The sequence below is a fragment of the Leptonychotes weddellii genome, chromosome 15 (genome assembly GCF_054177405.1).
Source record: "Leptonychotes weddellii isolate Sample4059 chromosome 15, ASM5417740v2, whole genome shotgun sequence".
Lineage (NCBI taxonomy): Eukaryota > Metazoa > Chordata > Mammalia > Carnivora > Phocidae > Leptonychotes > Leptonychotes weddellii.
This window is the reverse complement of record NC_138383.1, coordinates 38,107,036-38,134,870: the sequence shown is the minus strand read 5'-3', so window position 1 is coordinate 38,134,870 and position 27,835 is coordinate 38,107,036. Positions and strand designations below refer to the sequence as shown.

The following is a 27,835-nucleotide window of genomic DNA, read 5'->3' as shown; positions in this document are numbered from 1 at the left end:
CCCGGGATCATGACCTGAGCCAAAGTCAGATGCTCAACGACTGAGCCACTCAGGCACCCCTTTACATTTTATTTTTAAGTAATCTCTACACCTAACATGGGGCTTGAACTTACACCCCCGCCCCCAAATCAAGAGTCACATGCATTACCAACTGAGCCAGCCAGGTACCCAGAGAACCACAGCTTAGACAACTGTCAAATTCCCCCCAGGGAATGGGGTGGGTGGGGAATTCCAAAGCATTTCTATGTGGCTGCACAGTTTGTTTCCTTCTATTTTAATCCTGAGTTTCTATAAACTTAAGGTAATACACATTTGTGGTTGTCAACACACGTGAAAGCCTATAGCACTGAGCCCGGTATTTGTCGATGTTCAATAAATGTTTACTGGATTTGAATACAGAGCTTGTTTAATCAGACCAGTGTGGAGTTTCCATAGTTTCATAAATTTCTTAATATCAGGGATTGCACCATTTATTCAATATTCAGAAACTGTTTCCTTGCACCTGCTACGTACCAGGCACTGTGCTAGGACTGGGAATACAGAGAGGACCTAGATGTGGACCCAGCATGAACATAAAAGTACAATATGACCTGCTAAATTCTGAGATGGAGTTAAGAAGGGGAGCCCTCTAGTTCCATCCACATCATTGCAAATGATAAGATTTCTTTTTAATGGCTGAGTAATATTCCACTGTATATATATATACACACCACATCTTTTTTATCCATTCATCTGTCGATGGACATCTGGGCTCTTTCCATAGTTTGACTGTTGTGGACATTGCTGCTATAAATACTGGGGTGCAGAGGCCCCTTCGAATCACTATGAGGGTATTATGCTAAACGAAATTAGTCAGAGAAAGACAAATATCATATGGTTTCACTCATATGTGGAATTTAAGAAACAAAACATGAACATAGGGGAAGGGAGGGAAAAAGAGAATAAGACGAAATCGGTGGGGGGAGACAAACCATAAAATACTCTTAACTCTAGGAAACAAACTGAGGGTTGCTGGAAGGGAGGTGGGTGGGGGGATGGGGTAACTGGGTGATAGACCTTAAGGAGGGCACTGCACTGAGTGTTATATGCAACTGATGAATCACTAAACTCTACCTCTGAAACTAATAATATACTGTATGTTAATTGATTTTTAAACAAAATAAAAATAAAGGGATGCCTGGTTGGCTCAGTCGGTTAGGCATCTGCCTTCGGCTCAGGTCATGATCCCGGGGTCTGGGGATCGAACCCTACGTCAGGCTCCCTGCTCAGCAGGAGTCTGCTTCTCCCTCTGCTCCAACCCCCCCCCCACTCTTGCTCTCTCTCTCTCTTTCAAATAAATAAATAAATAAAATCTTATTAAAAAAAATAAATAAAAATAAAGAAGGGAGCCCTGTGGGGAAGGGCTCGGGGCTGGCTTCACAGAGGAGAAAGGGTTAGCAAGTGGCTGCAGAGGCTAGTGACCCCTTGCAGTCCACTGACCTCCAACCAGAACTCCATCCAGAACTCTGGCCTTCCCACCCTGTGTGCGTAGAGAGCTCCAGGCTGATCTTGACTCTCCTGGGGCTACTCCTGGCTTACTGGGCCCTTGCTCACCTGCAGTAAGGTAAGCAGGGGGGCACGGGTTTGTCACTCCTCCTCTCTTGTGCTCTCCCTGGGGTCCCGGCAGTCATTAGATCAGCTGGTGTTGGAAATAGGATTAGCCAAGGGAACCCCAGGCAACAAATCTCAGCCCAGGAGGCAGGCAGTTGGGCTCCTCTGGACTTTTCCTGGCTTCCAGCCTATATTCTCTATTCTTTCCTACTTGTCTTTCTTCACTGGGTGGGGGGGGGGCCCTCCCTCCCTACCCCAACCCTTCTCTATATATCAGCCAAGCTCTTTTGATTTTTTACACTTGGTTGAAACTATTTGAATATCTTAATGGCTTTTGTTTCAAAGGGCAGGTGCCAGGCCTCTAATACTGGCAGGTGGTTGGTGGGGGTGGGGGGACTCCCTGAGTTGAGAAGGCAGGTCCAGCCCAGAGGGGTTAAGAGCTTGATCTTTAAGTAGGAGCCACACTGCCTTATTTGAAATCCTGGCTCTGCCACAGCTCAGCCCTCTGACTTGGTGCAAGTTACTTAACTCTCTCTGGGTCGCAGTCTGTAAAATGGGTATTATAATAACAAGGCCTTCCATATAGGATTGTTGTGGGGCTACCCTGGGGCTCGGTGGGAAGGGAAGGATTCCTTGGGTAGGTCATGTCTATCCTTCTATGAAGATGGTGGGGGCTCTGGGCTTGCCTATCTATTTCCTCCTGATGGGGGGGAGGGCTATGGGCTCCCTGGAGACACCATGGGGGAGGGGAAACCTGTTAATGATCACACTCAGACTGGGGTTACCCTCAAGATAACCAGGTGCAGCATTTCTTAAGGACGACTCTTTACTGGGACCCATTTCACTGAGACCTCTGAGGCTGGTATCCTAGAGGTCTGAGGACTGAGGTTCAGAGCCTTTCCCTAGGTCTTTATGAAAGAAGCAAATATCAGATGAGTTTGTGCTCATTACAACTACACTACTGTGTCCTGCTCTCAAGACCAGCTTCATGGGCATGGGACCTGTGCACCCCCCCTTAGAAGGGCCCCAAGCTCATTTTAATGCTCTGCTGTCACCATCTTCAAATTCTCGATAATTTTGAACAAGCAACCCCACGTTTTCCTTTTGCACCAGGCCCTGCAAATTATGTAACTGGTCCTGCCTACCTTCTTTTGTAGAGAGGATGTCTTCTTTGCAAAGAAAAGGGAACTGAGGTACAGAGAAGAAGATATGACTGGTACTAAGTCATGTAGCAAGTTGGTAGCAGAACTAGAACCAGGTCTCCTGACTCCCTGTCCAGTGGAATTCTCTGGAAGTACTCAGATGCCCAACTGTGCCCTGGGTTGGGGAAATTTCAGAGAGGGACACTGGCTAAGGGAAGTTTCAGAAGGGGACACTGGCTGGGGGGTAGGGCAGGAGAGGGTTTCCATTCACCAAATCACTTCTCCCACCTGGCCCTTCTGGGACTGAAATGCTCACCTGCTACCTTCTGACCTGCCCACCCTTGGCCCTTGGGGCCAGGCTTTTCTGAAGGGCTGGGCAAATCCATGAGCAGGGCAGTGACTCAATTCTCTCTCTCAAGTGGCACGGAGGGGCTAAGGGACATGGATGGGGTGGGAGCAGAGGTGGTCATAGAATGTAACACTCAGAAACCGGATTCTCTGGGTTTTGACCTCTTGCTCTGAGACCCAGTGAGACTGACATCCTGTTATGAGCTGGATGGGTAGACATGGGTGCTCAGCCATCTGTGGCCTCTGCTTTGTCTAGAATTCTGCTGGAGGCATGCATTTCTGTGTGATTGTGTGTGCATGTGTGTGTGTTGTGGGGCGATGGGTTGAGTAGAGAGGAGAAAACATCCACTTCTCTCTGCCTTCATTCAGTTTTGACTTTCACAGATATTGCAGATTTGGAGAATAGAGCCCCAGAAATACAAATGTCCTTAGGATGCTTACAGTCTAGTGAGCAAGACTGACAATAAAACAAATAATCACACAGGTACATGCATAATTTGTTTCCTAGTGCCCTGTTCTCTTCCTCCGTGGAGCAATGAATAGTTTGAAATAATGGGGTGGTTGGCATGCTCTTTGGTGAGATAGATGTGAACCCTATACCCATCCCAGCTGATGCCACAGCAAGCCTTTGCATTTTGGAGGCATTTGGATTGTGGCTGGGAATGAGATTGAGCTTGGTGCTCCAAATAACTCACTTGTGGATGCCTGAACTTCCACTGAGGGTCTTTCTCTAGGATTAAGTATTATTCTTTTTCCAGAGACTCTATTTAAAATTCAAATCCGGGATGCCTGGGTGGCTCAGTCATTTAGCGTCTGCTAAATGACTCAGGTCATGATCCCAGGGTCCTGGGATCGAGCCCAGTGTCGGGCTCCCTGTTCTGTGGGGAGTCTGCTTCTCCCTCTCCCACTCCCCCTGCTTGTGTTCCTGCTCTCACTCTCTCTCTCTAATAAATAAATAAATAAATAAATAAATAAATCTTTTAAAAAATAAATAAACTTCAAGTCCCCAGGAATCTGTGGGTGGGGTGGGTTCACTGAGTTCATAACTTGGCAGTGCTGTGTCATGAGACAGAGCAGCCCAAGGGCCCTGAATACCAAGAGATGCCCCTGATGGGTACCACAAAGGGACCCGGAGGGCCACAGGACCATCTCCATCACCCTCTGCTGCAGACTCAGTCCAGCTCTGCCTTCAGAAGTGGGGGCCAAAGAGAGGTAGAGGTAGAGTAAGGCCCGATCAAAACCCAAACCCAGAATCCCAGTCAGCCTCACTCGCGTAGCTGAAAAAGCAAGAAGCTCTAGGTCCCTGTTATCTGCAGGGCCCTGCTGTATCAGGTAAGTCCCTCTCTTGTGGGCCCCACTGGGACATACTGGTCCCACTGGGACAGTCACGCTTTCCTCAAGGACAGCTCTGTGTTGTTCACAGGCCTTGACAAGAACTTTCAAGGTTTGTGACACACACTCAACTAGCCCTGTGACCCTTCGGTACCCCATCAGCACTCCTGCCCGGGGGCCACATTTGGCACTGTATTTGGGGTCTGCAGGTAGAATGTTCAATCTGGTCGCCAGAGAGAGACCCTGGAGTGAGGCAGAGCCAGTTCTCCCTGGCGGCTGGAGCACTGCCCCGGGCGTGGCCGGGCTGCCCGTCTGGTCCCCTTGTACAAGAATCTGCATGCTTCCTCCCTTCGTTGTTTCCTTCCTCTCGGTTCCTCCCTCGCCAGCTTACCTGGAGGCAGGTAATAAAGCAGGAGGAGGGAGATGGATGGATGGGAAGGGTGGAGAGCCACGTGGTGCCATAAAGCCCAGCCAGAGAGGGCCCGTCCGGGGAGTGTCCAGCCTGCGGGAGTCAACGCTCAGAACGTGGACTGTCAGCCCCGTGAGCCAGAGCTGGGGCAGCAAGGCCCGGGGAAGGCCATGCACCGAGGCGCGCCAGGAGGCCTCAGAGGCCTCAAGGGGGCCGAGGGCTCCTCCGAGGACTTGGGGGGCTCTTGCCTGGAGGCCGGGAGGAGCTTTGGGGTGCTGAGGGAGAACGGCGAGGCCGAGGAGGCGGCGGGCGGCAGGAAGCGCGCCCGGCCGGTGCGCTCCAAGGCGCGGCGCATGGCGGCCAACGTGCGGGAGCGCAAGCGCATCCTGGACTACAACGAGGCCTTCAACGCGCTCCGCCGGGCGCTGCGGCACGACCTGGGCGGCAAGAGGCTCTCCAAGATCGCCACGCTGCGCAGGGCCATCCACCGCATCGCGGCGCTCTCCCTGGTCCTGCGCGCCAGCCCCGCGCCCCGCTGGCCCTGCGGGCACCTGGAGTGCCACGGCCAGGCCGCGCGCGCGGGGGGCAGCGGGGATGCGGGCTCCAGCCCGCCGCCACCCGCCCCGCCGCCCGCCGGCCCCTTCGCGCCGCGCTGCGCCTCGTGCTCCCCGCACACGCCCCCGGGACGGCCCCGGGCGGTGGCCGAGGTTCCGGGCACGGCCCCGGCGTCCACGGGAAGCTGGCGCCGAGGTCCCGGGGCTCCCTTCCCCTGGCCGCGGGGGCACCTGCGTGCGGGCCCCGGGCTGGGCTTCCAGCACTGCTGACTGGCCCCGGAGCGACCCGGTGCGCCTGGAGGGAGGCCGGCGGGGAGCAACCAATGGCAGGAGGGCTACAAAAGGGAAGACTACTAAAACATGTCCTGGACCGAGAAAATCTGAATGGCCGAGGCCTGATAGAGAGAGGAGGCAGCCTTGGCAGTTGGGAAGGAACTCGAGCCCAGGGCTGCACTCCCCAGCACCCCTCTCCGCCGCCCCGATCCCAACCAGGGGTGGTGGCTCTGGGCAAGGAGCAAGGATCGTGCTGGGGCTCTTTCTTCCATTTGGACTTGATGGACTCTTCTTGGAAAGTAAACTTCGCATTTCTGTGCCTTTGAGCCCTATGTTCTCTTGCTGTTTTTTAGGAGAAAGGGGGCTTTTGGACAGGGGGACTTGTACGTGGGAGTGTGGGTGACGCCCGGTTTGGTCTCATGATAGTGTGGCATCCATATCCCCTGCCCGTGCCCATACCCCAAGTCTGTGATCTGAGAGAGGGAACAGAAGGAGCTAAATAAAAACAGAAAAGCTATCATCTCTGCCTGCTATCAGGTGTCCACTGGGCCCAGTGGGTCAGGGTGGCAGGAAGGCCTGAGGTCTGGGAGCTCACTGTGGAATGTCAGGCCAAGGGCCTGGGGCATTGATTCATGGCAAGCCCCCAGGTGTGGTTGAGCATTGTGAGGAGCACTGTGGGAGAGGATATTATTTGAAGAGGGGGAGCGGCACCAAGAGACTCAGGATGCAGCCCATCTCATCTCTGGACGGGACACCCTGCAGTGAGCCACTCTGAGGGCTGCAACGGAAGCAGAGTCTGGGCCAGTCTCAGGAAAGGAAGGCTCGGGCAGACCAGGGCCTGGAGGCCAGTAAGTCCCGCCTGGACCCTGAGCGTGGGTGCATGGAGCTCCCAGGGAAAAGGGGTCCATTGCAGCCAGGGCCTCTATGATGAGGGGCAGACAGGGAATCAGGAAAGATTATGCGGAAGAGGTTAAGGGAATGAGGGCCTCAGGCCAAGTCTACCAAGAGAGTGGGAGGCACGACCAGCCTTCTCAGGGAGGTCTGGAGAGCTTTTGCATCTAAGCTGAGCACTCCCGAGCTAATCTCTGGCCCCACTCTTGCTGACGGGCTGATGCTGCAGCTGCTGCTGGCTGGGCTGAGAACCCAGATGTGCCAGGGGAGGGCTGAGGGCTCTCTGGTCTCCTTGGAGAGCTGGACACTTGCCAGCCACGGGAAGAAAAGTTACCCAGCTCAGAATGGGGGACATCACGGAAGCTGGAGAGATGCCTGTAGACCCAGAGATGAGTGAGGGGTCCCCCAAACAGTCAAGGTGAGGCTCAATGCCATAATGAAAGATATCTCTGCTTTCTGCAAGCAAGACACTGGCTGGCACGCTTGGCATCCTGTTCCTAGCCCACAGGTGTTAGGGTTCCTATTTCACAGGGCAAGTGTCTGCAGCACAGATCCCAGGAAAGCTTTGACTCTGGGCAGAGGAGTCACAGGGTCCAGGCAGGAACAAAATGTGGGAATCTGGCCCCAGGCCTGCCCACTGAGCCTTCCATCTGTGGAGAGGCAGGGCTGCTCTTTGATGATGGAAAGGAAAGAGCCAGACCGGCCTGGGTCCAACCTCTGCTCAGCCACTCACTCCCTGCGTGACCCATGGCCTATCTTAGCCTCTCTAAACCTCTAGCTCCTCACCGCTGACCCAGATGATTCCATCTCAAGGTGGCTGGGAGGGTTAACATTCGTTCATAAGATACGGTTTGTGGCAATGAGAAGGTGTTCCTTCAATTGTTACTGTTTGTGTATTATTATAATCTCATGACCAGTTTGGACAGAGCTTCTGCCTCGCTTCAGCTCCAGGTTTTTATGCCCTGGAAACATAATAAAATTGACCAGCAAGTCCTGCTTTTTAAGTTCCAGGATAGAAAAAGGTGAGCGATCTGGCTCGGTGGCCCGTGCCTCTCAGGCATGGTGAGGGTGCCCCCTGCAGGTGGAAGCTCGAGTGTGCAGGAGATGTGTGAGGTCGGAGGGATGGATGTGAAAGTACCTAGTCTCTTCACTTTCCAGCTGAGTGACCTTGGGCAAATGACCTAAGGGCTTTGAGCCCTGGTGTTCCGCCCTGTATAATGAGCTAAAATATGAACTTACGTCATAGGCTGTTGCGCAGAGAAATGAGAGAATGCATTTCAAGCCCTTAGTGTAGTGCCTGGCCCTGTGAGCACTCACTGAGTGGAAGCTATTGAGACATATTCTATTCACAAGGTTGTTATAAAGAGAGAATGCCCGGGAAGGTGTTTTATAAACGTAAGTCCACAACACACTAGTTATTCTCTTATCAGGACCATGTGTTTGAGTGCACACATGTGTATATTTGCATGCTGTTAGGTGTTTGCCTAGTATTCAAAGAGGTTTTTTTTTTTTTAAGACTTTATTTATTTATTTGAGAGAATGAACGAGAGAGAGAGAGAGAGAGCACAAGTAGGGGGAGGGGCAAAAGGAGAAGGAGAAATAGACTCCCCGCTGAGCCAGGAGCTCAATGCGGGGCTCGATCCCAGGACCCTGGGATCATGACCTGAGCCAAAGGCAGATGATTAACAGACTGAGCCACCCAGGTGCCCCTCAAAGAGGTTTTTTTTTTTTTTTGTCATAAAGGTTTTCTGACATACACACATCATGTGAGTACTTATATAGATGTGTGGATGTGTGAATATTTGTGTGTGCATATGTGTATGGATCGACCTAACAGGTACTCCCTGACACATTAGGGTCTCCTGGGCCAGAATACCTTGAATCTGCCGGAGATTCTCTCCCTCCCTCTCCCTCTGCCCCTCCCCCAGCTCATGCTCTCTCTCTCTCTCAAATAAATAAATAAATAAATAAATAAATTTTTTTAAAAAAGATATGTAGGACTGGTGTACCTAAAGACAGAAATCCTGTATCTCTAAGGTTGATAGGGACTGTCCACTGGAATAGCCTCGAAGGAGAGGGGGCAGAGAAGAATGACAGATGCTTGCAGCAGCTTCTTAGCTCACGAAGGGCTCCAATACACACGGTCTCTTGGCTTCCCTTAGGAAGTTTGCGCCTTCTAACCCCTTCCCTTATCCTCGTTGTCTCCGTCCCGGGGAGCAGTACCTTGTCTGTCTAGCAATGAAGGAGACATACCAGCAAAAATAGGACTGATGTTGTCAGGGGTGTGGAGAAAAGGGTACATTTATAGATTTGCTAGTTGTCCTGTGTCTCTGTTCCTTTTCTGGTAGGAAAAAATTGGCAAAATCACATTAAAAAGACTCCAAGGGAGTAATCCAAAAAAGAAAAGCAGATTTGCAAAAAGGCAGTCCCAGAGCACGGCACAGGGAAGGATTTGCAATAATATGAATGCCCAACCGTAGAGGCGTGGCAAAGCCGACTCTGGAGTTCTAACAGAGTGAACATCGTGAGTTAGCGGAGCAGATCACAAAATGGTCTGTGCCCACTGATTATAACTGGAGACCGACATGTAGGTACATGAACATACCCTAAGAGAATTTGGAGGGATGCAAACAGAGTTAGTATCTTTTAGGTTCTTCATAATTGCTTTCTAAAGGTGAAAGATTTGTCTCCTCAGAGCGCCTTCCAAAGAGGTGTAGGGAAATGTTTTGAGCAAGGACAGCAAGGACAAAATATCCCGAGGGGATTCCTTAGGAGGGACGCCACCTCACCGGATGTGAAACCCGGGTGCTTGCTGATAGGAGCAGGATTACATCAAGTTTTTCGTACAGTGTGTGTGTGTATGTGTGTGTGTGTGCGTGTGTGTGCACAGATTCCAGAAGGAGGTATCTGCCCCTGGTGCGGGGTGAGCCTAGCCCAGGGAAGGCAGAGGTAGGAATTAGTGTCTATGTGGACACACTCTGGGCACTTGGTTGGTGTCTTCATCTTCCTCTGGTTCAGCCAGCCAGCCAGCCGTAACTGGGCCAGACCCTGGGCAAGGGAGCCGGGGGCCCAGCGGCCCCATCCAGGACCTCATAGCCAAGCCAGGAGGTGAGGGAGAGAAGGAAGTGACTTTCGTCAGCAGCCAGGCCGGACAGCATTGGAACAGAAAGGCTAATCCATCTGTCTAGCCGCAGGGGCTCACAGCTCAACCCCCCCCCACCCAAGGCAGGCAGGCCTCGTGAAGGTGGAGGAGCTCCATGCCCCCTTCTGAAGGCTGCAGCTGGCCCAGCAGCTCGCTGTTCTGCAGAAAATGGGCCCAGAGTTCCCAGATCTTCATGTTAAAAGTCTGAAGCTCCACGTCTATGTGAAATGGATTTTTTTAAAGCACATATTGAATTAACACTGTGCAGACCAAACCCATTTTGCATGATGAGTATGGCCTATGGGCCTCCGTTGAAGACTCCAGTTGGGAGTGGGGGGCGTGGGGAGGCAGCAACCGCAGGCTGAAGCCAGGGCAACTGGCTGGGCTGGGCTGACCAGCCCTGAGCCCAAACCTGAGGCTCCTCCCCGCCTCTCCCCTTCCCGGACCCCCAACCCCACCTCTGGTCATTCCCCTCCTCATTACCAGGCCACTAGGTGGCACCGTGAGCCCAGCCGTGCACATTGGCCAGAGAAGCCTGCCCCTACCCCGGACCCGGAAAGCCAGCCCACCCTACCACCTCACAGTCACCAGCCACCCCGGGGACTTCTTGGCTTTTTCTTTTTCTCTTAGGGTTTTTATTACGTCAAAAAGACCCCTTTATTTCGGGTTCATTCTGTTCTAGGCCAGCACTGCCCAATAGAAGCGTAATACAACCCCTGTTTTTAATTTTTAATTTTCTAGGCATATTTTTAAAAAGTGAAGAGACAGAGGTGACATGAATTTTAATAATGTTTTATTCAGCTCCGTGTATCAACAATACTATCACTTGAGTATGTAATCAATGTACACGGTATTCATGAGACATTTTACATTCCTTTTTGTACTAAGTATTCAAAATCTAGTGTGTTTTATACTTACAGCCCATTTCAATTTAAACCAGCTATATTTCAGGGGCTCCTTTGGCCAGAGGCTATGGAATCTTTGGGCTGGGCAGCTGTAGGCCCTATGGAGGCCCCGAACTTCCCACCCTCAGCAGGAGGTCTCCTGTTTAAAAAGACATTAGCAAATTTTGGAAGTTCCTGGGCAGGGAAGCCCAGCTCACTCTCCTGCTCCACCCCTGGCCTGGGGGAGGAAGAGCCTCCTTTCAGAACCGAGATGAGTCCCTACTTTCTCTCTTTTTCTCTCTCTCTCTCACTGCCTACCCTGGAGGCCTGCATTTTGCAAACAACAATGGGTTTCCTTTATGGAGCGAAAATTCTTTTATTTATTTATTTATTTTTTTAAGACTTTATTTATTTATTTGACGGAGAGAGACACAGTGAGAGAGGGAACACAAGCAGGGGGAGTGGGAGAGGGAGAGGCAGGCTTCCCGCTGAGCAGGGAGCCTGACGCGGAGCTCGATCCCAGGACCCTGGGATCACAACCTGAGCTGAAGGCAGACACTTAACGGCTGAACCACCCAGGCGCCCCTGGAGCGAAAATTCTTAATTTAATATAGTCAAATTTACCAAACTTGACAATTTGTGCTGAAGCCACACACTATTGTCGAAACTTATTAGCCTCCAGGTGCCTCTTCAGCTCCCCAGACTCCCCCTGAACCCCTAGCAGGTGGCTCTTCCCTCCCTCTGTGGTCTGTTCTCCCCTCTCGCAGCCGCCTGGTCACAGCCCTTGGTGGAAGCAGCGCTTCTGAAGCCAGGGTGACACACCAACCAAAGCTATTTCTTTCCACTGCAATGGCTCGTCGGGCTCCAAACCGGCCCCGGGACCTGGACAAGGGACTGACGTCTGGTTGAGAGGAGTGTTCCTCCATTTCCGGCCTCAGTTTTCCCATCTGGAATATCAGAGGATCTGAACCTCACAACCTCTGAGGCCCCATCCCACCTCTGCCTCCCCCCACATCCTGCATTAACCTAGGGGTTTAGATTCCTTCCTCTACCCTCTTCCACCGCCGCCCCCCACCCCCAGCACACACACATGCACACACCCAGTGGTTCCAGGGCACGCTTCCGAAACACTGTAAGGAGAGAGAGATCAAGGACACAGAGGAGACATGGAGCATAGAGGAGGAGGCTGAAACAGGGAGAAGACAGGAGAGGGAGTGAAGAGAGACAGCAAGAATCAGAGAGGACAGGTGACCAGGACTGAGGTCCCTCGGAGCTGGCGTCTGCCCCCAGGGAGCTCCTGAACAGAAGTATCTTTGCTGCTCTTTAAAAGCACCCCTGGGGCGCCTGGGTGGCTCAGTGGGTTAAGCGTCTGCCTTCGGCTCAAGCCATGATCCCAGGATCCTGGGATTGAGCCCCGCATCGGGCTCCCTGCTCAGTGGGGAGTCTGCTTCTCCCTCTGCCCCTCCCCCTGCTCATGCTCTCTCTCTCAAATAAATAAATACAATCTTTAAAAAAATTAATAAAAACACCCCAGAAAAGCTCTGATAGGCATGAGATGGAGCCCACCCTTCCTCCCTAACACCCCGTGGTGAGGTGCTCAGAGACCCATTGAGGCAGGATCCTCTGGTGGTGCTTAGTCCCCCTCTCCTCCTGGAGCCAGGCTGTGGCCAGAACACCTCTGGGGGCTGGAGGTCAGGGTCGAGGTGGGATGCCCTAGGGTAGGTCCAGGGCTCAGCGTTCCCTGACAGAGAGGAGGAAAGACAGAGATAGGAGGAAGTGTGACCTGCTCCAGGGGCAGAGAAGCAGAGGACTCCGTTGCCCAGGACAGGTGAAGACACACCCCTCTGTGACCCACTGTGTCTGTTTCCCCCATCCGGAGCCCCCAGACCAGAGAGGCAACTTCTGTGGCTGCAGTGGAAATGAGAGGTCCACCCAAGTCCCTCTGGGCTGGGCTGGGCTGGGCTGGGTTGGGGCCCAGGCAGTATGCTGCTCGGCAGTTCTCAGGGGAGTGGGGAATTGAAAAGGAAAAGCATCTCTGAGGAGGGTGGGGGGAGGGAGGCTGTGTGGTATACTCTCTCTCTCTGACTTAGCCTAAGCCTCACCCGGGAGAGGAGCGTCTTCGCTCAGCTCTTGGAGCTGCTTTCTGTTACTTCCCCACCCATCTCTGCTGTCAGCAGCACCAGCAAAGTTGGCCTCAAACTTGAACAGAGCTGAAGGCTCCAGCTTCCCGAAGCTCTGCGTGGGCGTCGGGCCTGCCTCAGCCTCCGAACTCAGCTGGTCCGGAGAAGCCGACCCCGGCCAGCTCCCGGGTAGCCCTTGCTCCCCTGGGGGACGCTTCTGCCCCTGGCCTGTCGGCCCCCAGTCTGGGCAGAGGAATGGTGTGCTGAGCTCTCTCTGGAGCCGATCATCTCAGCCTGAAGCTGGAGCAACCCAAGGCCCAAGCCAACATGGCCAACCCGTTGCAGCCTCAGTTTCCCTCAGCCCAGGAGCCAGGCACCGCCTTACCCCTGGACCTGCCGGAGATGGAGATGCTCCTCACGAAGGTGGAAGGCAAGGATGACAAGCCACTGAAGCTGTCCAAGTCCCTCTCGAGGGCCCTGGACCTGGAGCAGAATGGCCACGGCCTGCCCTTCAAGGTGGTATCCGAGGGGCGCCAGGACACCACACTCCCCTGGTCGGCCTCTCGGGCCAGCTCTAGGCGGGCGTCCTCCATTGCCACTGCGTCCTCTGCCCAGGACCAAGAAGTCCCCAAAGATTACCTTATCCTTGCCATTGCCTCCTGCTTCTGCCCCGTGTGGCCCCTCAACCTCATCCCCCTCATCTTTTCCATCATGGTAAGTGCTGCTCTCTGTTCCGGGGCTCAGCAGGTGTGTTCCCCGGGCAGACGCCAGACCCTCTGCTCAGGGCGTGAGGAAGAGAGAGCTGGGGGCTGGGGGCTGGGGGCAGACTCCCTTTCTCACCGGGCCTACTGCCCCTGTTGGAGAGGGGGCCAGGGCCACGAGAACTTCTGTTTGCTGTCTTCCCTCTTCTCTGCTCTTCGGTGTCACAGCTCGACTTTGCACACATCCCTGCTGGGGAGGGGACCCAGGGAGCCACCTGGAGCCAAACTCTACACTGCAGAAAGGCAGGCAAGTTGGGGGGCTTGCCTTTTGCAGGGGGGTGTCCTGAGGAGTCATCCTGAGCAGGGCTGTGTGTCAGTAGAGGTTTGTCCAGCGTAGGGGCTCAGGACCCCAAGTTCTTGGGAGGGGATCCAGCCGACCCCACCCCTCACCCCGGGCCCCCTGGGTATTCCAATGGCCTTTGCCAACTCTGGTTTCCAAGAGCTGGTTGTGGCTTCCCTGCCATGCGCCGGGGGCCCTGGGGCCTGGCTCCCCCGAGGCTGCCCCTTTGGGGAGGGGAGGCTGTTTTTGCTGGGGCCCTCTGGACTTGGTGTCACACTGATTTCAGCATCTGTCTTTAGTCTGTTTTTAGGGTAGGGGAGGTCTGGGCCGTGGGTGAAAAATGTGTGTCAGAGGACATGGCTGGCCCTGCCTAGGAGGAGCATATGGGCTAGACTTTGCTTCTCACACACTTGTCCTGTAAGCTTCCTAGTAAACAGTCTTAGGTTGTCCCCAAACCAAGCCATTTGGATAGAACTACTTATAGAAGATCCACAGAAATGTCCGTAGATGTTGGCAAGTGACTTTCGAGGTCCAGGAAGAAGAGGGAGGGAGGGGGGGTGAGAGGGAGAGACCGGGCAGGCAATGGCTTCCAGAAGGTAAAAAGAAAGTGGGAATAGTAAACCCCCAGCCTCACGCTGGTCAGGGCTGGGGGACAGGGTGGGGAGATGCTGTCTGCTTCCCTCTGGAGTGACTCCCCTGCTGAGTCATCTATCACCGAGTCCTCAGGAGCTGTGGACACTTCTGCTGCCCCCGGGCTGTCCTCTGAGAAAGCCCCTGTCTCCTCAAACACCTCCTTCCACTTCACGAAGGCCCAGTGTCCAGCCAGGGATGCCTTCCCTGACCCCCCATCAAATCTAGCTCCCCCTGCCAGGACATCAGGGGACCCCGGTGGCATTCCTGAGACTTGGCATGGGCACAAGAGGAAGGGCTGAGCAGGGGCCGGGGGTGGGGGGCGGGTCTTTGAGGAGTTTCCTGTGCGGCCTGCTGTACTTGGGGGTGGCTGGGGGCAGAACCAGCTCCCAGGGGTGCAGCTGGGAGTTCTGGGCAGGGCCAACCTCTTGGTTACAGGGAGAAGCCCCAGGAGGGGAGACAGGCTTCGGGGAGGGAAGCCACACAGGGGCCAGGAGAGAACAGTTGCTGGAATCCATCTCCTTGTGGGGGCGGCAGGGTGCAGGCTGGGTAGACGCTGCCTTTGTCAAAGGCGCCTGCATCCAAGACTGTGAGACCACTGAGCCTGCCCCCAGGGCATTTCTACAGCCTTCTCAGGTTCCGGAGTCAGTTCCGGAGGCCACTGGGTCAGGGGCAGGGAATCCGGTGCTAAGCCAGAGCCAGACCCCATCACCAATTCCCAGGAGCCTCCAGTCCAGTGGGGAGAAACTTGTAAACAGATCCTATAACCCATTGCAAGAAGTGCTCATGTTAGACAAAACCTCAGCGTATCGTGGGGCCTTGGGCAAGTCACTGAAATCTCTCTTCTCAGTATTCCCATCTGCAAAATGGGTGTCACATAACACCTACATTAGAGAGCTGTGTGGGGGTGAAGTGAGATGAGCTGCACGAAGGGCTGAAGAGCAAGTGCTTTTACACCTTAGCAATAATTGAGTGGGACCTGAGTGTCTCCCTGGCCGGGGGTGGGAAGCCATCATGAGTTTTTTGGGGTTTTCTTAGAGCTTTGACATATAATACACATATCATACAATTCACCTGTTCAAAGTGTACAATTCAAAGATTTTTAGTATCTTCACAGATCCATGCAACCATAACCATAGTCAGTTGTAGAACATTTTCCTCATCTCCAGAAAAGCCCATCCTTTTTTTTTTTTTTAATCAACCCATCTCTCCCTTGATCCCTCTCAGACCTAACAAACCAGTAATCTTTCTGTCTCTATGGATTTGCCTCTTCTGGACAGTTCATACCGGTGGAATCATACAGCGTGTGGTCCTTTGGGACCAGCAGCAAGCTTCACCTGGCATTTACATCACAGGGCCCGGAGCCAAAGAAAGGTGTGGTCAGGTTTCCATTTTGGTGGAGCAGGTAAGAGGAGGGGTGGAAGGAGCCTCTCTGACCCTGGCAGTTGGGAGAAGGAACCTTTGCAGGAACACTAGGTGAGAGATGAAGAGGTCTGGACCAAGGCCCTGGCAAGGGGCAGATAGGGTTTCTGGAAACCTAAGAGTTGTTAACACAGAACATTTATTTATTTACTCAGTCAATCATTCACTTGACTGGCAAGTTGCTTGTTTGGAGGCAACTAAATGGTAGAGAATGATTAGGTCCCCCTTGAATGAATATGCCTCTTTTACCAATGAGGCGCCATGCTAGGCATTTGGGAGGATGGATGACATGGTCTGCTTGACATGGCCAAAGGATGCAAGGGTATGGTGATGGAAGGAGGTGGGCAGGGACCCGCTCTAGGAATTTAAGTTTTATCCCAGTGGCCCTGAAGGAGCCCCTGAAAAAAATTTTTTTTTAAAAGATTTTATTTATTTATTTGACAGAGAGAGAGATAGCGAGAGCAGGAACACAAGCAGGGGGAGTGGGAGAGGGAGAAGCAGGCTTCCTGCCAAGCAGGGAGCCCGATGTGGGACTCGATCCCAGGACCCTGGGATCATGACCTGAGCCGAAGGCAGACGCTTAACGACTGAGCCACCCAGGTGCCCATCCCCTGAAAAATTTTAAGCAGAGGCATGATGTGGTCTGTTCAAATTTTAAAACCAACACCCAACTGCACTGTGGGAAATGAGCTGACCTGGCAGGACTGGGAGTAGGGAGACCCCATAGCAGGCTTTTGAGACAGTCCAGGTGGGCTGATGAAGGCATGGACCAAGCAGTGGCTTAGGAAGGAGGGCACCGATGAGAGAATTGTTGAAGAGAAAATAACAGCACTTTCTTCACACTCCTGATTATCCAACTCCAAGATAGAGCTGTCTCTAAGACAGCGCTGGGGACTACGGCATTTAAGGGGTGGGCAGAAGGAAGTGGACAGGAAAGAGTTTTTTTTTTTTTTTTAAAGATTTTATTTATTTATTTGACAGAGAGAAAGAGAGACAGTGAGAGAGGGAACACAAGCAGGGGGAGTGGGAGAGGGAGAAGCAGGCTTCCCGCTGAGCAGGGAGCCCGATGCGGGGCTCGATCCCAGGACCCTGGGATCATGACCTGAGCGGAAGGCAGACGCTTAACAACTGAGCCACCCAGGCGCCCCAGGAAGGAGTTTTGAAAAGAATATTTCGGGGAGGTGGGAGGCTAAATAGAAGAGAGGGGGAGACGCCCAGGGAAGAGCGAGTTTGAAAGGAGGAGGGATGGTCACATGCAGTGCAGCGGTCAGGTCCAATAAAGATGGGAGTGTCCACTGGCTGGGCCATTTACCAACCCTCGGTTACCCTGGTGATGGACAGGGTTAGGCAAAAAGGAGAGAGGTGACTGACGAGTTTCATGAAGAGATGGGATCCCGAAGAAGGACCCCGTCCCCGGGAGCCTGCAGGAAAGGCCATGAGGGCAGAAGCAGATAAAAATACTCAAAGGAAAAGGAGTTGGCTTATGCTGTATGGACTTCATGCCAGCAGGGATGTGGAGGGCAAGGCCATTTGCTGAGAAAGAAGGGCCTGGTGACAGGGGAGAGGAGAGGTGACAAGGAACAGAGAGGTCAATGGCCTGAGGGCTCTGCTGGGGCTGGAGACCATGGGTCTGAGTTGTTATCAGTCTGCGTGGTGGTGCATTTTTTCTCCAGCTATAGGTATGGAGTCACAGATGGGACATTGGGCCCACCCGAGGCTGAGGATGGCAGAGTTGCCATGAGGGCAGACCCAGTGGCACAGAATGATGCTGGTGAGGGGGACAGAGGTGGCACACTCAGGGATCAGGCTGGACTGGGAGGGAGTGAGGCTGGGAAGATTGTGATGACCTTGGAGGAGAGGGAGGGGTCACAGGTTGAGGCTCAAAGACGTTGAAGGACAGATGCCACGTGAGAGAGGCGTGAGAGAGACACCAGGGGCTGAGATTTCAGCAGAGGGGCCGTGTGGGGTAGTGGCGAGGGAGAGTATAGCTGTGGAAATGAATTTCCAAAGAGAACCGCGAGAAGCCAGGAAGAAAGAGCCTGAGGAAGCCCCATGTTAAGGGCTAATTGTTCTCATTTAACACATGAGGCAACAGAGACACTTGAGCAGTGCCTTGCCCATGGTCACACAACGGGTAAGAGGCATGTCAGCCGGATGCTGAATCTAGTGTTGTCTCCGTGACCCCGCCCTGCATCTACCTCTGGGGACAAGGATGGTGTGTCCCTCCCAGGAAAGCCAAACCTTTGGGGCATTTGTTCAGGGAGGGAAGAATCCCCTTCCTTCCCTCTTTCTCTCCACTCTCCCCCCTCCCACCCGCTGTCCTTCCCCACCCCTATTGATTCCACCAGTGGGAGACTAATGGACCAGCAGCGTCCTTCCCACTGTGACTCAGACAGGGGCCTGCTGTGACAGGAGCTCAACCCGAGGGGCTGGGATCCCAGGTATCCAGACCCAGCCCTGCTCAGCACCGCAGCCTCCCTTGAGCCTCCCGAGGTGGCCAGGGCACCTGGCTTCATCCATTCTACTCCTGGGTCAGGCTGAGAAAAGGCCATGTTCCTCAATGCCAGCAAGGTCTCCTGTCCACAAGGGGAGCTGGACCCCAGGCCTTCAGCTGACAACAGTGCTTAAACCAGCATCAGATAGACCCGGGTGTGCTTCCCAGGCCATGAGACCATGTCGAAATCCCTCAACCGCCTTCTATAGCCTCAGTTCTCTCATCTATAAAATAGGTGTAATAAGACCGTCAACCCCATAAATCTGGCCGGAGGATTAACTGGGTTAATATGTGTGAAAACACCTAGCACAGAGCCTGCCACATAGAAAATGGAAGCGGTTACTGTTATCATTAATGCTAAATGAAACACTGTAATGTCAGAGGAAAGGGCAGATCCCCAGTGGACAAGCAATTCTGACTTTAGCCAATTTGGGGGAGACTGGAGTGTCAGTCCTCGTGACACTATTGCGGGGGGAGGGGCAGCCCTGTCTGTGGTTTTGGTGGAAGCCTCCGAGCAGCCCCTTCTCTGTCTTTCCTCCTACCCCATGCAGGAGTGTGAAAGAGGTCCAGAGTGGCTCAACACCTCCTTTCTCAGGCATTCGGGATGACCTGGTTATTTAACTGACCTGCTGCAGGCTCCCTTTCATGCATTTATGCATTCACCCCGCGGGAGCACTGAGCCCCAACCAGCACTGATGATTTGCTGGCACCCAGACATGCGGCTGAGAATATTGACATACTTCTGAATGGGTTGGCAAACAGTTGCTGTCTCCAGGTCCTAAGCATCCCCAACTACTCCCACTCCCACCCACCACATGGCAGCTGCCCTGACTCCTTCCCCAGGACCACGCCCCCCCATACCTCCCCACTCTCCAGCAACTGAAGTTAACCCTGTAATCAGGGCATTCCAGAAAGAATTGCATTGTTGTAGAGAGAGGGACGTGAAGGGGGCATGGGGAGGCACATCCCTTGGCTTTGACCTGCCCGGATTTGCTTGATCTCTGTGGAAGGACAAATAGCTGATCATCGAGCAGCTGATCACATCTTTTCAGTTCTCCACAGATCTGCTAGGGCTTGACCAGAGCCTCATGGGGGGAGGAAACTCTTTCCTGATAAGTTCTGTTACCACCCTCCCCTGGCTGGTTTCATCCCCTGGCAGCTCTCCCCAGCACCTTCCTTACCCCATCCACTTCCCTCCCCATCCCCTACCAGCTCTCAGACTCTTTTCAGTGCCTTTCTTCACTGACCTATTAACCCAAATTCATTTTCTCCCTTACCATTCCCACAACCATTGCAATCACAAATGATCTATTAATTCACAGTCATTACAACCATCACTGCAATTATCATTGTGTCTTCAACTTGAGCCATTTTGTATAAGGGGAAGAGGATGCCACTAAGTGGGGTTTGAAATGCAGCTGGTAATTTACTCATAAAAAGTAAAGAAGGGTCTTCTTCCATCCCTGAGGTCCAGGGATGGGTTTTTCACTTGGAAACTAATGGGGGGACTTCAGAAACAAGTGCCAGCTGGTGGCAAGCAACTTCTATCTATAAAAGTAGGGCTCTACTCTTCAAGGCAGCTATTGACTCCATTTTACAGATCAGAAAACTAAGACTTAAAGAAGAGTTGTGAGGTTTACATTGGACGGCGTATGACAGATAAAGTGTATGATCCAACAAAGCAGGTGCAGTCAGGTCTGCCCTGCTCATTCGGTCTTTTCCAGTGCATCTCCCTCAACGCTGTCTCTCAGGCTCAAAGGAACATGCATGACTGGGATGCATAGGCTGATGGCTCTGTGGATAAAGAAGAGGGGTTGGGTTTAGATGACTGAAAAGTTCATCTCTCCCTCTCTTGCTTCCCCTCCCCACCTCTGATACCCAAGCAACAACACGTGCACCTCTCTCCACGGTCCTGAACCAATGTCCTGCCCAATGCACAGTGATTTCTCTGGCAAGTGAGGAGCAGGACTCATCTCCAGCCCTGTGGCCCTCCCCACCGCATGCCATGCTTACAGCTGAGAATGAGTCTCTTGGTAATGATTCAAGGTAGCCCCAGAATTTCTAACGCCGAACTTCCTGGAAATTCCTGAAGCTTTTCTGTATGTTGCCTCCTCTTCCTCCCAAGAGGAAGGTGTTGCTTTGGTGTCGAAGTCCTTTGTTCAGTGACCTGGGCTGGCCATGCAGAGAGCCGGAGGTGGCATGGGTTAGTGGGTGGGGCCAAAACCCAGATAACAGATATCTTTCCTGTGGGACCCACTGCCTTTATTTCATTCATGAATCTTCTATTAACTTGGAGCATTCCATTGGCTAAGTTCAGTGATTAGAAAACAGACTCTCCTCTCATTCTTTTTCTCTTCTTTCATTCTTTACTTCCTCAAATACTTACTGAACGCCTCTTAGGGTCAGTCCCTAGGTTACATAAGAGGGACCCCAAGCTTGAGGTTGTGCGGTCCCTGTCTTCAAGTCAAGGCAAGAGACTGACACAAGAACTAATGACACAAAGTGGGAAGGGAGGAAAAGAGCATGGTTTAAGATGCTATGGGAGCCCCAAGGAGGGGCTGATTAATTGCTTGTGGGCACCAAGGGAAGTTTTACTGGAGGTGACTCTTGAAGGGTGAGAAGAGCTACGGAGGTAGCAACACGGTAATGAGGAAAGGCATTCCAGCAGAGACAGCAGTCCACGAAAAAGCACCGAGGCATAAAAATGTGTCCCTTTCGGGGCATGTGGCTGGCTCCATTGGTCGAGGATGCGACCTTAATCTTAATCTGAGGGTCATGAGTTCAAGCTCCATGTTGGGCATGGAGCCTACTTAAATTTTTTTTTTAAAAATTGAAAAAAGAAACAGAAAAAATTAATTTAAAAAATGTATCCATTTTATGGGGTGTCATATGACCAGGCTTATGGCTTAAAGAACTGACCTTGGCTGTTGAGAAGAGGTCGGCTGGGGGCAAGGCTGGAGCAAAGAGACTAGTGAGGAGGAGGCTGGTGTAGTCTCTAGATGAAATCTATCGTGGGAGTGGGCTAGGGCAGTGGAGTTGGCTGGAAAGGTACGGACAGATCTGAGGGACATTAGAAAGGTCAGGAACTCATACCTGATTGTATTTGAGGATGAGAAGAGACAGAGAAGAAGCCTCTCACCTGGGGTCATGCAGCTGGGACAGCTGTGGAGGGTGGGGACAGGCCCCCAGGAGGTCTGGCTCCAAAACCTGTGCTCCCCTCCGGGCTGCCCAGCTACACCTGCTCCCGGTGGAGTCCTTGCCAGGTCCAGGTGTGCCTGTGAGTCTCAGGATGGGCTGTTGCCTGAGCCCCTGCCCATGCCCCTCCTCAAGCCACACCCACCTTCTCTTTAATCTCTCACTGGATGACACTCGTCCACTGTCATTGGGCACCCTGAGGTCCAGAGGCATGGACACTCACAACTTTCTGCCCAGACCTACCTGCAGACCTGTTGAGGTGTGAGACCACCTGTACCCACATTTGTCCAGTCTCCAAGGACGGCAGCTCTCTCCTCTGCTGCCTGTAGTTCATCCCTGTGCTCAAGTTCAGATCTCTCTCTCCGCTGCCCTGGGACATTGGGGCACCAATCACTTCTTGGTCTTTTCAGCTTCTTCCTCTGACTGAATCTTTTTCTTTCCTGTTTTGATGAAATCCTCTATTTGTCTCACCCAGTTCTAGCACCACCCCCCAACCATGCCTACCAGACAAAATCCAGATTCCATTTTGTGATAGACAGCGCCCTTCCTGACCTGGCCTTTCTTCCCTTCTCCAGTTGCTTCTCTCACACCTTCATGATGCTCTGTGCTCCAGCCTCTCATTTATAAAATGGCCTAAGAACACTCCCTAACTCATAGGAGTGTTAGGATGCTCTAATGCTCTGCTGGATGGCAAGGTTTAACACGGTTCCTGGTCCAAGGTAGATGTTTAAATAAGGTTAGGGATTATTATTAATATTATGCTGGTGGAGGTGGAGGAGTCTTGGTGGGCTTCCCAGAGGGGGTGGCATTGGAGGCAGTCCTCGAAGGATGGAGAGGATGTCATAGATGGTTGAGGGGGAGCGGGAAGGCAGGCAGGAGAGTTGCACTGGCAGGTGTTCAGACCCTAGAAGAGTTCAGACTGGCTGGGCGCAGAGGTTGTGGAAGAGAAGAGTAAAGGATAAAATCTGGAAAGGCAAAGCTAACCTGGGTTCACACTTTGTTCTGGGGACAGTGGGGGGCCGTGGAAGATGCTGGGCAGGATCACTGGCTAAGCCACCATCATCTCCTTAAACTCGAGCATCAGCTCCCGACTCTCCACCTCCTCTCTGATCCTGCCCCACAACCGCATGCCAGGGGCCTAGCACAGGGCCCGGCATCAATCTCTGTGGAGGGGAATGGTGGTGTGGGGAGTGGCCTGGAGAGGAAGAGCATAGAGCTGGGGGCTGGATCTTCAGGAGGCCGTTGTGCTGGCTTGAGTGAGAAGTGGCACGGACCCAGGGCAGGGGCAAGGCAGCCGGGGAGGACTGCAATGGAATTGACCAGGAGAGGAAACTTATTGGTCGGGCGGCGTGGGACAGGCATTGTGACCGAATGGGAGGACTCCAGGCTGTGACCAGTATTGGGGCAAGTGGGCGAGGAGCACAAGGCCAGGAGCAGATCTGAGGCAAAGCAAATCTGATGGCATCAAACACTGGCAGGAGGTGGCTCTGTCCTGGGAGGGAGCCATGGGGTGGGGTAGGGGGTTGGTTAGGTTTCTGCGAGGAGAAAAGGACAGGACCTGGGGGAGGGTGGCGCCCTCATCAAGAGAACAGAGAGGCAGAAGTATCTTCCCTGAACTTCAGCTTCTTTAAAAGTGGACAACACTGCCAACCGCAAAGGATTGTGAGATCACTCAAAGAGATCATTCAGGTACCGTCCTTAGCAAGCTGTCCGGCACAAAGTAAGTGTTCAATAAATCACCACCACCACCACCATCATCAAGGGACTCAACTGCATTTCCATGCTGAACTCAGGAGCCCCGAATAATTGGAAAATAAGATAACCAAATAAGTGGCCTTAGACCTTGAAAGCAGTCACACCTTTAGGGGACTCCTGCCTGTAGCTGTTCTAGAAGTCCAGGAAGCATCAGAGAGTTCCATAGCTGAAGGAGTCTGGAGGTCACAGGCCAGCCCCGGCCAGCAGGTTGACTCCTGAACCATCCCGGGCAGGGATGTGGCACCTCCATGGACATGCTTGGGACACACCTCCTATTGAGCCACTCCAGGGCCTCCCAAGATCCTTTCTGGTCATCCCCACACTCACCCACCTGCTTTCACCAAATTAAATAAGGCTGAGAAAACCCGAGCTCACTGAGAGAGAGTAAAGTATCAAATGGGCCCCTGTGAAGCCCGGCGAGGCTCCCCACACACCCCAGCCTCTCTAGTTCAAGCCCAAGATGCCTGCCTTTCTGATGTGATTTGGGAAGTCGGCTTGTTTGAATAGGGATGTGGTTCCTGGGTGGGAAATGAGAGAAGGTAGGATCAATTACACTTTTTTCCTGTTGTGGAAGAGGGGTCACAGAGGAAAAGAGGCAGGCACTTCAGGCCACGGAAAAAGCCAAGGGACCGTCTTAGTGTGGTCATAGCAGTGAGCCTTGGGCAGGGGTCCAGGGAGGCCTGGCTCATCTGCTCCTGCCAGCTCAGCATGGCCTGGCCCCGGCCCATCCTCCCGCACCACCTGCCTCATCACCGTCCTGAGAGGAAGTGCCCTGCATTGCTCGGTTCTGCTTCCAGCGAGGGGCAGGCTCGGTTGGGGGTTCCCACAAGGGGCGTGGGAATCCAGGCCAGTTCTGCAGGAGAAGCCTGCTTCCCGTCCCCAAGGTGGGTGCTGCAATGTGGGCTGTGGTGGGGGCTGGGTGGGTTCGGGAGGCACAGGCAAGGGGCCCCCCACAGGTCTGCTGGGCGCAGCCTTCCCGAGGTCTCTGCCACTGTCTCTCTGCAGTCTCGAAGTAGCGTGCAACAAGGGGACCTGGACGGGGCCCGGAGGCTGGGCCACCTGGCCCGCCTGCTCAGCATCACCTTCATCATCATGGGGATCATCATCATCATTGTGGCCGTGACCGTCAATTTCACAGGTGAGGCCCAGCCACATGGAGCTGAGCGAGCCAGCTTGCTTGGGGTGAAGACCACGGAAGGGTGCAGCCCAGCTCCCTGGGGAGGGGGCGGTGGGAATGGGGTAAGAGCCTGTGGGGACACGGGCTGATCCTCTCTGAGAAGCGACCCCATCCCCGGCAGGGCCCAGCTGAGTGGGACTGGCTTCTGCCCTGCCTTATGCCCGGATCATTAGGAAAGGGTGTGGGAAGAGCCGGGGGCCTGGGAAGCAGAGGTGGCCAGCTCCAGTCTCTGCTCTGAGAGCCTTGCGGCCTGGGCCAGTGTTGTGTCTGGCTGAGTTTTGTGAGCGTCACCGAAGATCATGGTTGTGATGCCACTTGGTGAATGGTGGGCCTGCCCTGCAAGCATTCCTGTTGGGACAGCCAGCACAGACCAGACATAACCAACGCACGTGGTGGAAGTCTGGCAGTAACTCTTGTGAGCCCCAGAGCTGGCCCAGGGAAGTGAACCCCGCAGGGGCACCATTTTCAAGGGTGACTCTCAGCTGCTCAACGGCCGGCGCAGCTCCGCGTGTCTGGGCTCTGCGGGGCGGTTTGTCCATTTCCCTCCCTGCACGTACCCGCCTTGCGAAGCCCCCGCCAAGCCTCTCTGCCTCTTGCACTGGTCAGTCTAAGCTTTTCCCCTAGACTTCGCTACTCCAGTGGCTGCTGACACCGGGAATGTGTTGGAAATGCAGAGTCTCAGGCCCCGGCCCAGAGCCACTGAATCAGAATCTGCATTTGAATACGATTCCAGGCCCGGGCCTTAAAGGAGGCACTGAGCTATAGAACACGGGGGTTCAACCTGGGGCAGAAAGCCTGGGATTCAGCGGTGGGGTCATGGGCAACCTTGGCCACTTTGGAGAGGGAAGACGAGCTCAGGTGTGTAATCAGCCCGCCCGGCTTCAAAATCCATGGCCCCCAGTGTGCAAGTGTCGGAAACGAAGTGCGTTCCGTGCTCTCTGTGGGGCAGGGGCCTGCACGGGCATTAGCTCGGGAGCACCCTCTGTGTGCCTCAGTCCCCTCTGCCCCCCGCCGCTTGTCACGCTCACCATTACTTTGTCGACGGCAAATGACCACTACTGAACTCAAATTGGCAAAGGGAATTGTTTAAAAAATTCAGGCCTCGATGGTTCTCTGTTTGGGGGTCGCGTGGCGCTGTGAACCCATGCCTTGCCGCAGGTGGGAGCTCATTTCCACCGAGAGACCCCAATCAGACGACCCTGGTGCCGTTTCGTGCCTGGAAACAAAACCCCAAATCCTCCAAACAAGCTCTGTTCTGCCGTGACTGTTCTCTTTACAGTGCAGAAGAAATAAAACAGACCAGGGCGCTGCGCAGGCGGAGGCTGGCCCCCCGGAGGCCTCCACTCTCACGCTGCCCCCCCCTCCCGCAGGAGGACAGGATGGTGACATCCCTGCGCTCCCAAAGCACGAACTTGGAGGGAAGCCCCCAGGTCTCCCCACTGTCAGCCCACCTCAGATGTGAAAAGCGCGAAGAATGAAGGATGGGGTTTAATCTCATGGATGCTGCCCGGTATTTGGCCTCCGTGCGCTGGCTGGTTTCTCATCCCCACTGTTTCCTGGGATCCACCACACAGCACATACTGCCTATTTGAGGAGGAACCAGCCCCGCGGATGAGACGGAGACGAGAGGGACCGGACGGTGGCAGGAGAGAAGCAGCACGCTCCCTGCGTGTCTGAGGACCGGGAGCCAAGACGTGGGACTTTCTCTTTTGTATTTTTCTTGGGTGGGGTGGGGTGTAAAAAAGACTATTTGCATGCCTTGTGCCACGTGCTTGCTGCGATCACAGCTCAGGGGCCCAGCTGCCGCCCGGCGTCTGCCCTGGGATCCCCTTGGGCACCCAAGATGAGCAGCTGGAGAGAGGTGACAGCCACACGCATGACAGGTGGAGGCACCAAGAGGTATGTTGGTGAAGACACGACCCACAGACTTCTCCAGCTTTTCAGTCTCAGGAGCCTCTCTGCTGAGAACTCTGGTCCCAGCGTGTCTCCCAGGATGACCCAGCCTACCTCTCGCTCCCTCCCCTCCCTGTGCTGTCGCCTGGGGCCTGACCCCAGCCCTGCTCAGCCGGCCAGGATCAGCCTGGACCTAAGCTCGCCTCCAGGCATGGCCTCCCTGATGGTCTAGGCTGCACACTTGGGGCCCCATGCGGAGTGGCTCAGGTGGGGCTTGGACTCCGGCTCCCAGCCTAGCAGCACCTGATGCTCTGTGCCTTACTTACCCTGTGCCCCTGGCCATCCACACACCGCAAAAGCTTTCCCTGCAGGGGGTTTTGGGACCACCTCTGGGGGGAGGACTTCCATGAGCTCCCAGGCTGCAAGCAGGGGGTTGGGCCAGAGGGTTTTTCTGAAGGTTTATTGTTGATTTGGTCTAGAGAGTTCTAAGACGGAGGGAAGAGCATGGCTGAAGGGGCCAGTCTTTGGGGGAGTGGGAGGCCCTGGGCTTGGGAATACACTCACATGCCCGGAGGCAGGGGGCGACACTATGGCCTCTGTCTCAGGACCTAATGGGACACCTGAAAAGACTGAGCAGGCTCCTTTGACCTCCTGCCTGGTTTCTGGCCCTGGGATTCTCCCCCAGACTTCCGCTGGCGCAGGCTCTGCCCACAGGGGCCTCTCTTTTGCTCACCTACCTCGCTGGCTTCAGCTCCCAGACCCTCAGACAGGAAAGCTCCAGGCTTTCCCGCCCTGGGAGGCCCTGCCCAGCAGCCAGGGTTACTGCCCTTGCTGGGAGGGCATGTTCCCAGCCGCAGCCAGACTAGCCCCAGGCTGGCAAAGACTGTTTCCCCGGACACCCATTCAGGGCCCCTGCCTGTCTCCCCGATGCTCCTCAGAGACTCCTGGGAGGGACTCTGTTAGCACAGAGGCTCTGTCTACCAGGAGGCGTCCCAGGTGCAGCTCTGAGCCTTCTAGCAGGGCCTTCGTGGCAGGAGAGGGGTGTAGGGCCCAGGGGCCCTGGGTGGGTCCCTCTGGGGCCTGCGTTCCTGCGTCAGTTTCCCACCTGGGGAGCAGACTCCAACCTCTCCGGACCCTAAAGGAGGGGCTGGCTTTGCCTTACAAGACCTCTGAGGCCACAATAGAGATGCTTCTGTTGGGGCAGGGAGGGAGTGAGCCCAGAGGATTTGTGTCACTTGTGAAGGCAGCTCAGGCCAGGAGGTGAGTCATGAGGTCTACAGAACTGGTGGCTCATGAGCTGGTGGGCTCCTGGCAGCCCTGGGGGCCCCAGCCTCAGCACCCCAGGGAGAAGAGAGAAAGTAACCAGCTGGTTTAGGCATGGTCTTGTAGGGAAAACGATGGCCAGGGTGGGGCTCTATCTGTGGCCTCTGTGCGCACTGCGACCGGCATACACACCCCAACCTGCACACACAACCCGGGGCCCCCGCAGTCACGCCCGCATTTCACACCCGCACTGACACACGCTCGTTCACACTCAAAGCCC

General features: G+C 54.1%; 2 protein-coding genes across 3 annotated transcripts; both read left to right on the top strand.

The window, feature by feature from the left end:
- Nucleotides 1-4,172: 4,172 nt before the first annotated feature.
- BHLHA9 (basic helix-loop-helix family member a9) lies at nt 4,173-5,645 on the top strand. The gene has a single exon (XM_081805988.1). The coding sequence runs from the start codon at nt 4,836-4,838 to the stop codon at nt 5,643-5,645; it is 810 nt and encodes a 269-aa protein (XP_081662114.1). The 5' UTR covers nt 4,173-4,835.
- A 6,956-nt stretch (nt 5,646-12,601) lies between these two features.
- On the top strand, nt 12,602-27,835 carry TRARG1 (trafficking regulator of GLUT4 (SLC2A4) 1). Of its 2 annotated transcripts, none has more exons than XM_006734538.2 (3): nt 12,602-13,399; nt 24,228-24,360; nt 25,770-27,835. In XM_006734538.2, exons 1-3 carry the CDS (start codon nt 13,013-13,015, stop codon nt 25,859-25,861), a joined length of 612 nt encoding a protein of 203 aa, XP_006734601.1. In that variant the 5' UTR covers nt 12,602-13,012; the 3' UTR covers nt 25,862-27,835. The 2 variants fall into 2 exon arrangements, with proteins under 2 accessions (XP_006734601.1, XP_081661651.1); XM_081805525.1 differs by having other exon boundaries at nt 12,603-13,399; nt 25,679-27,835.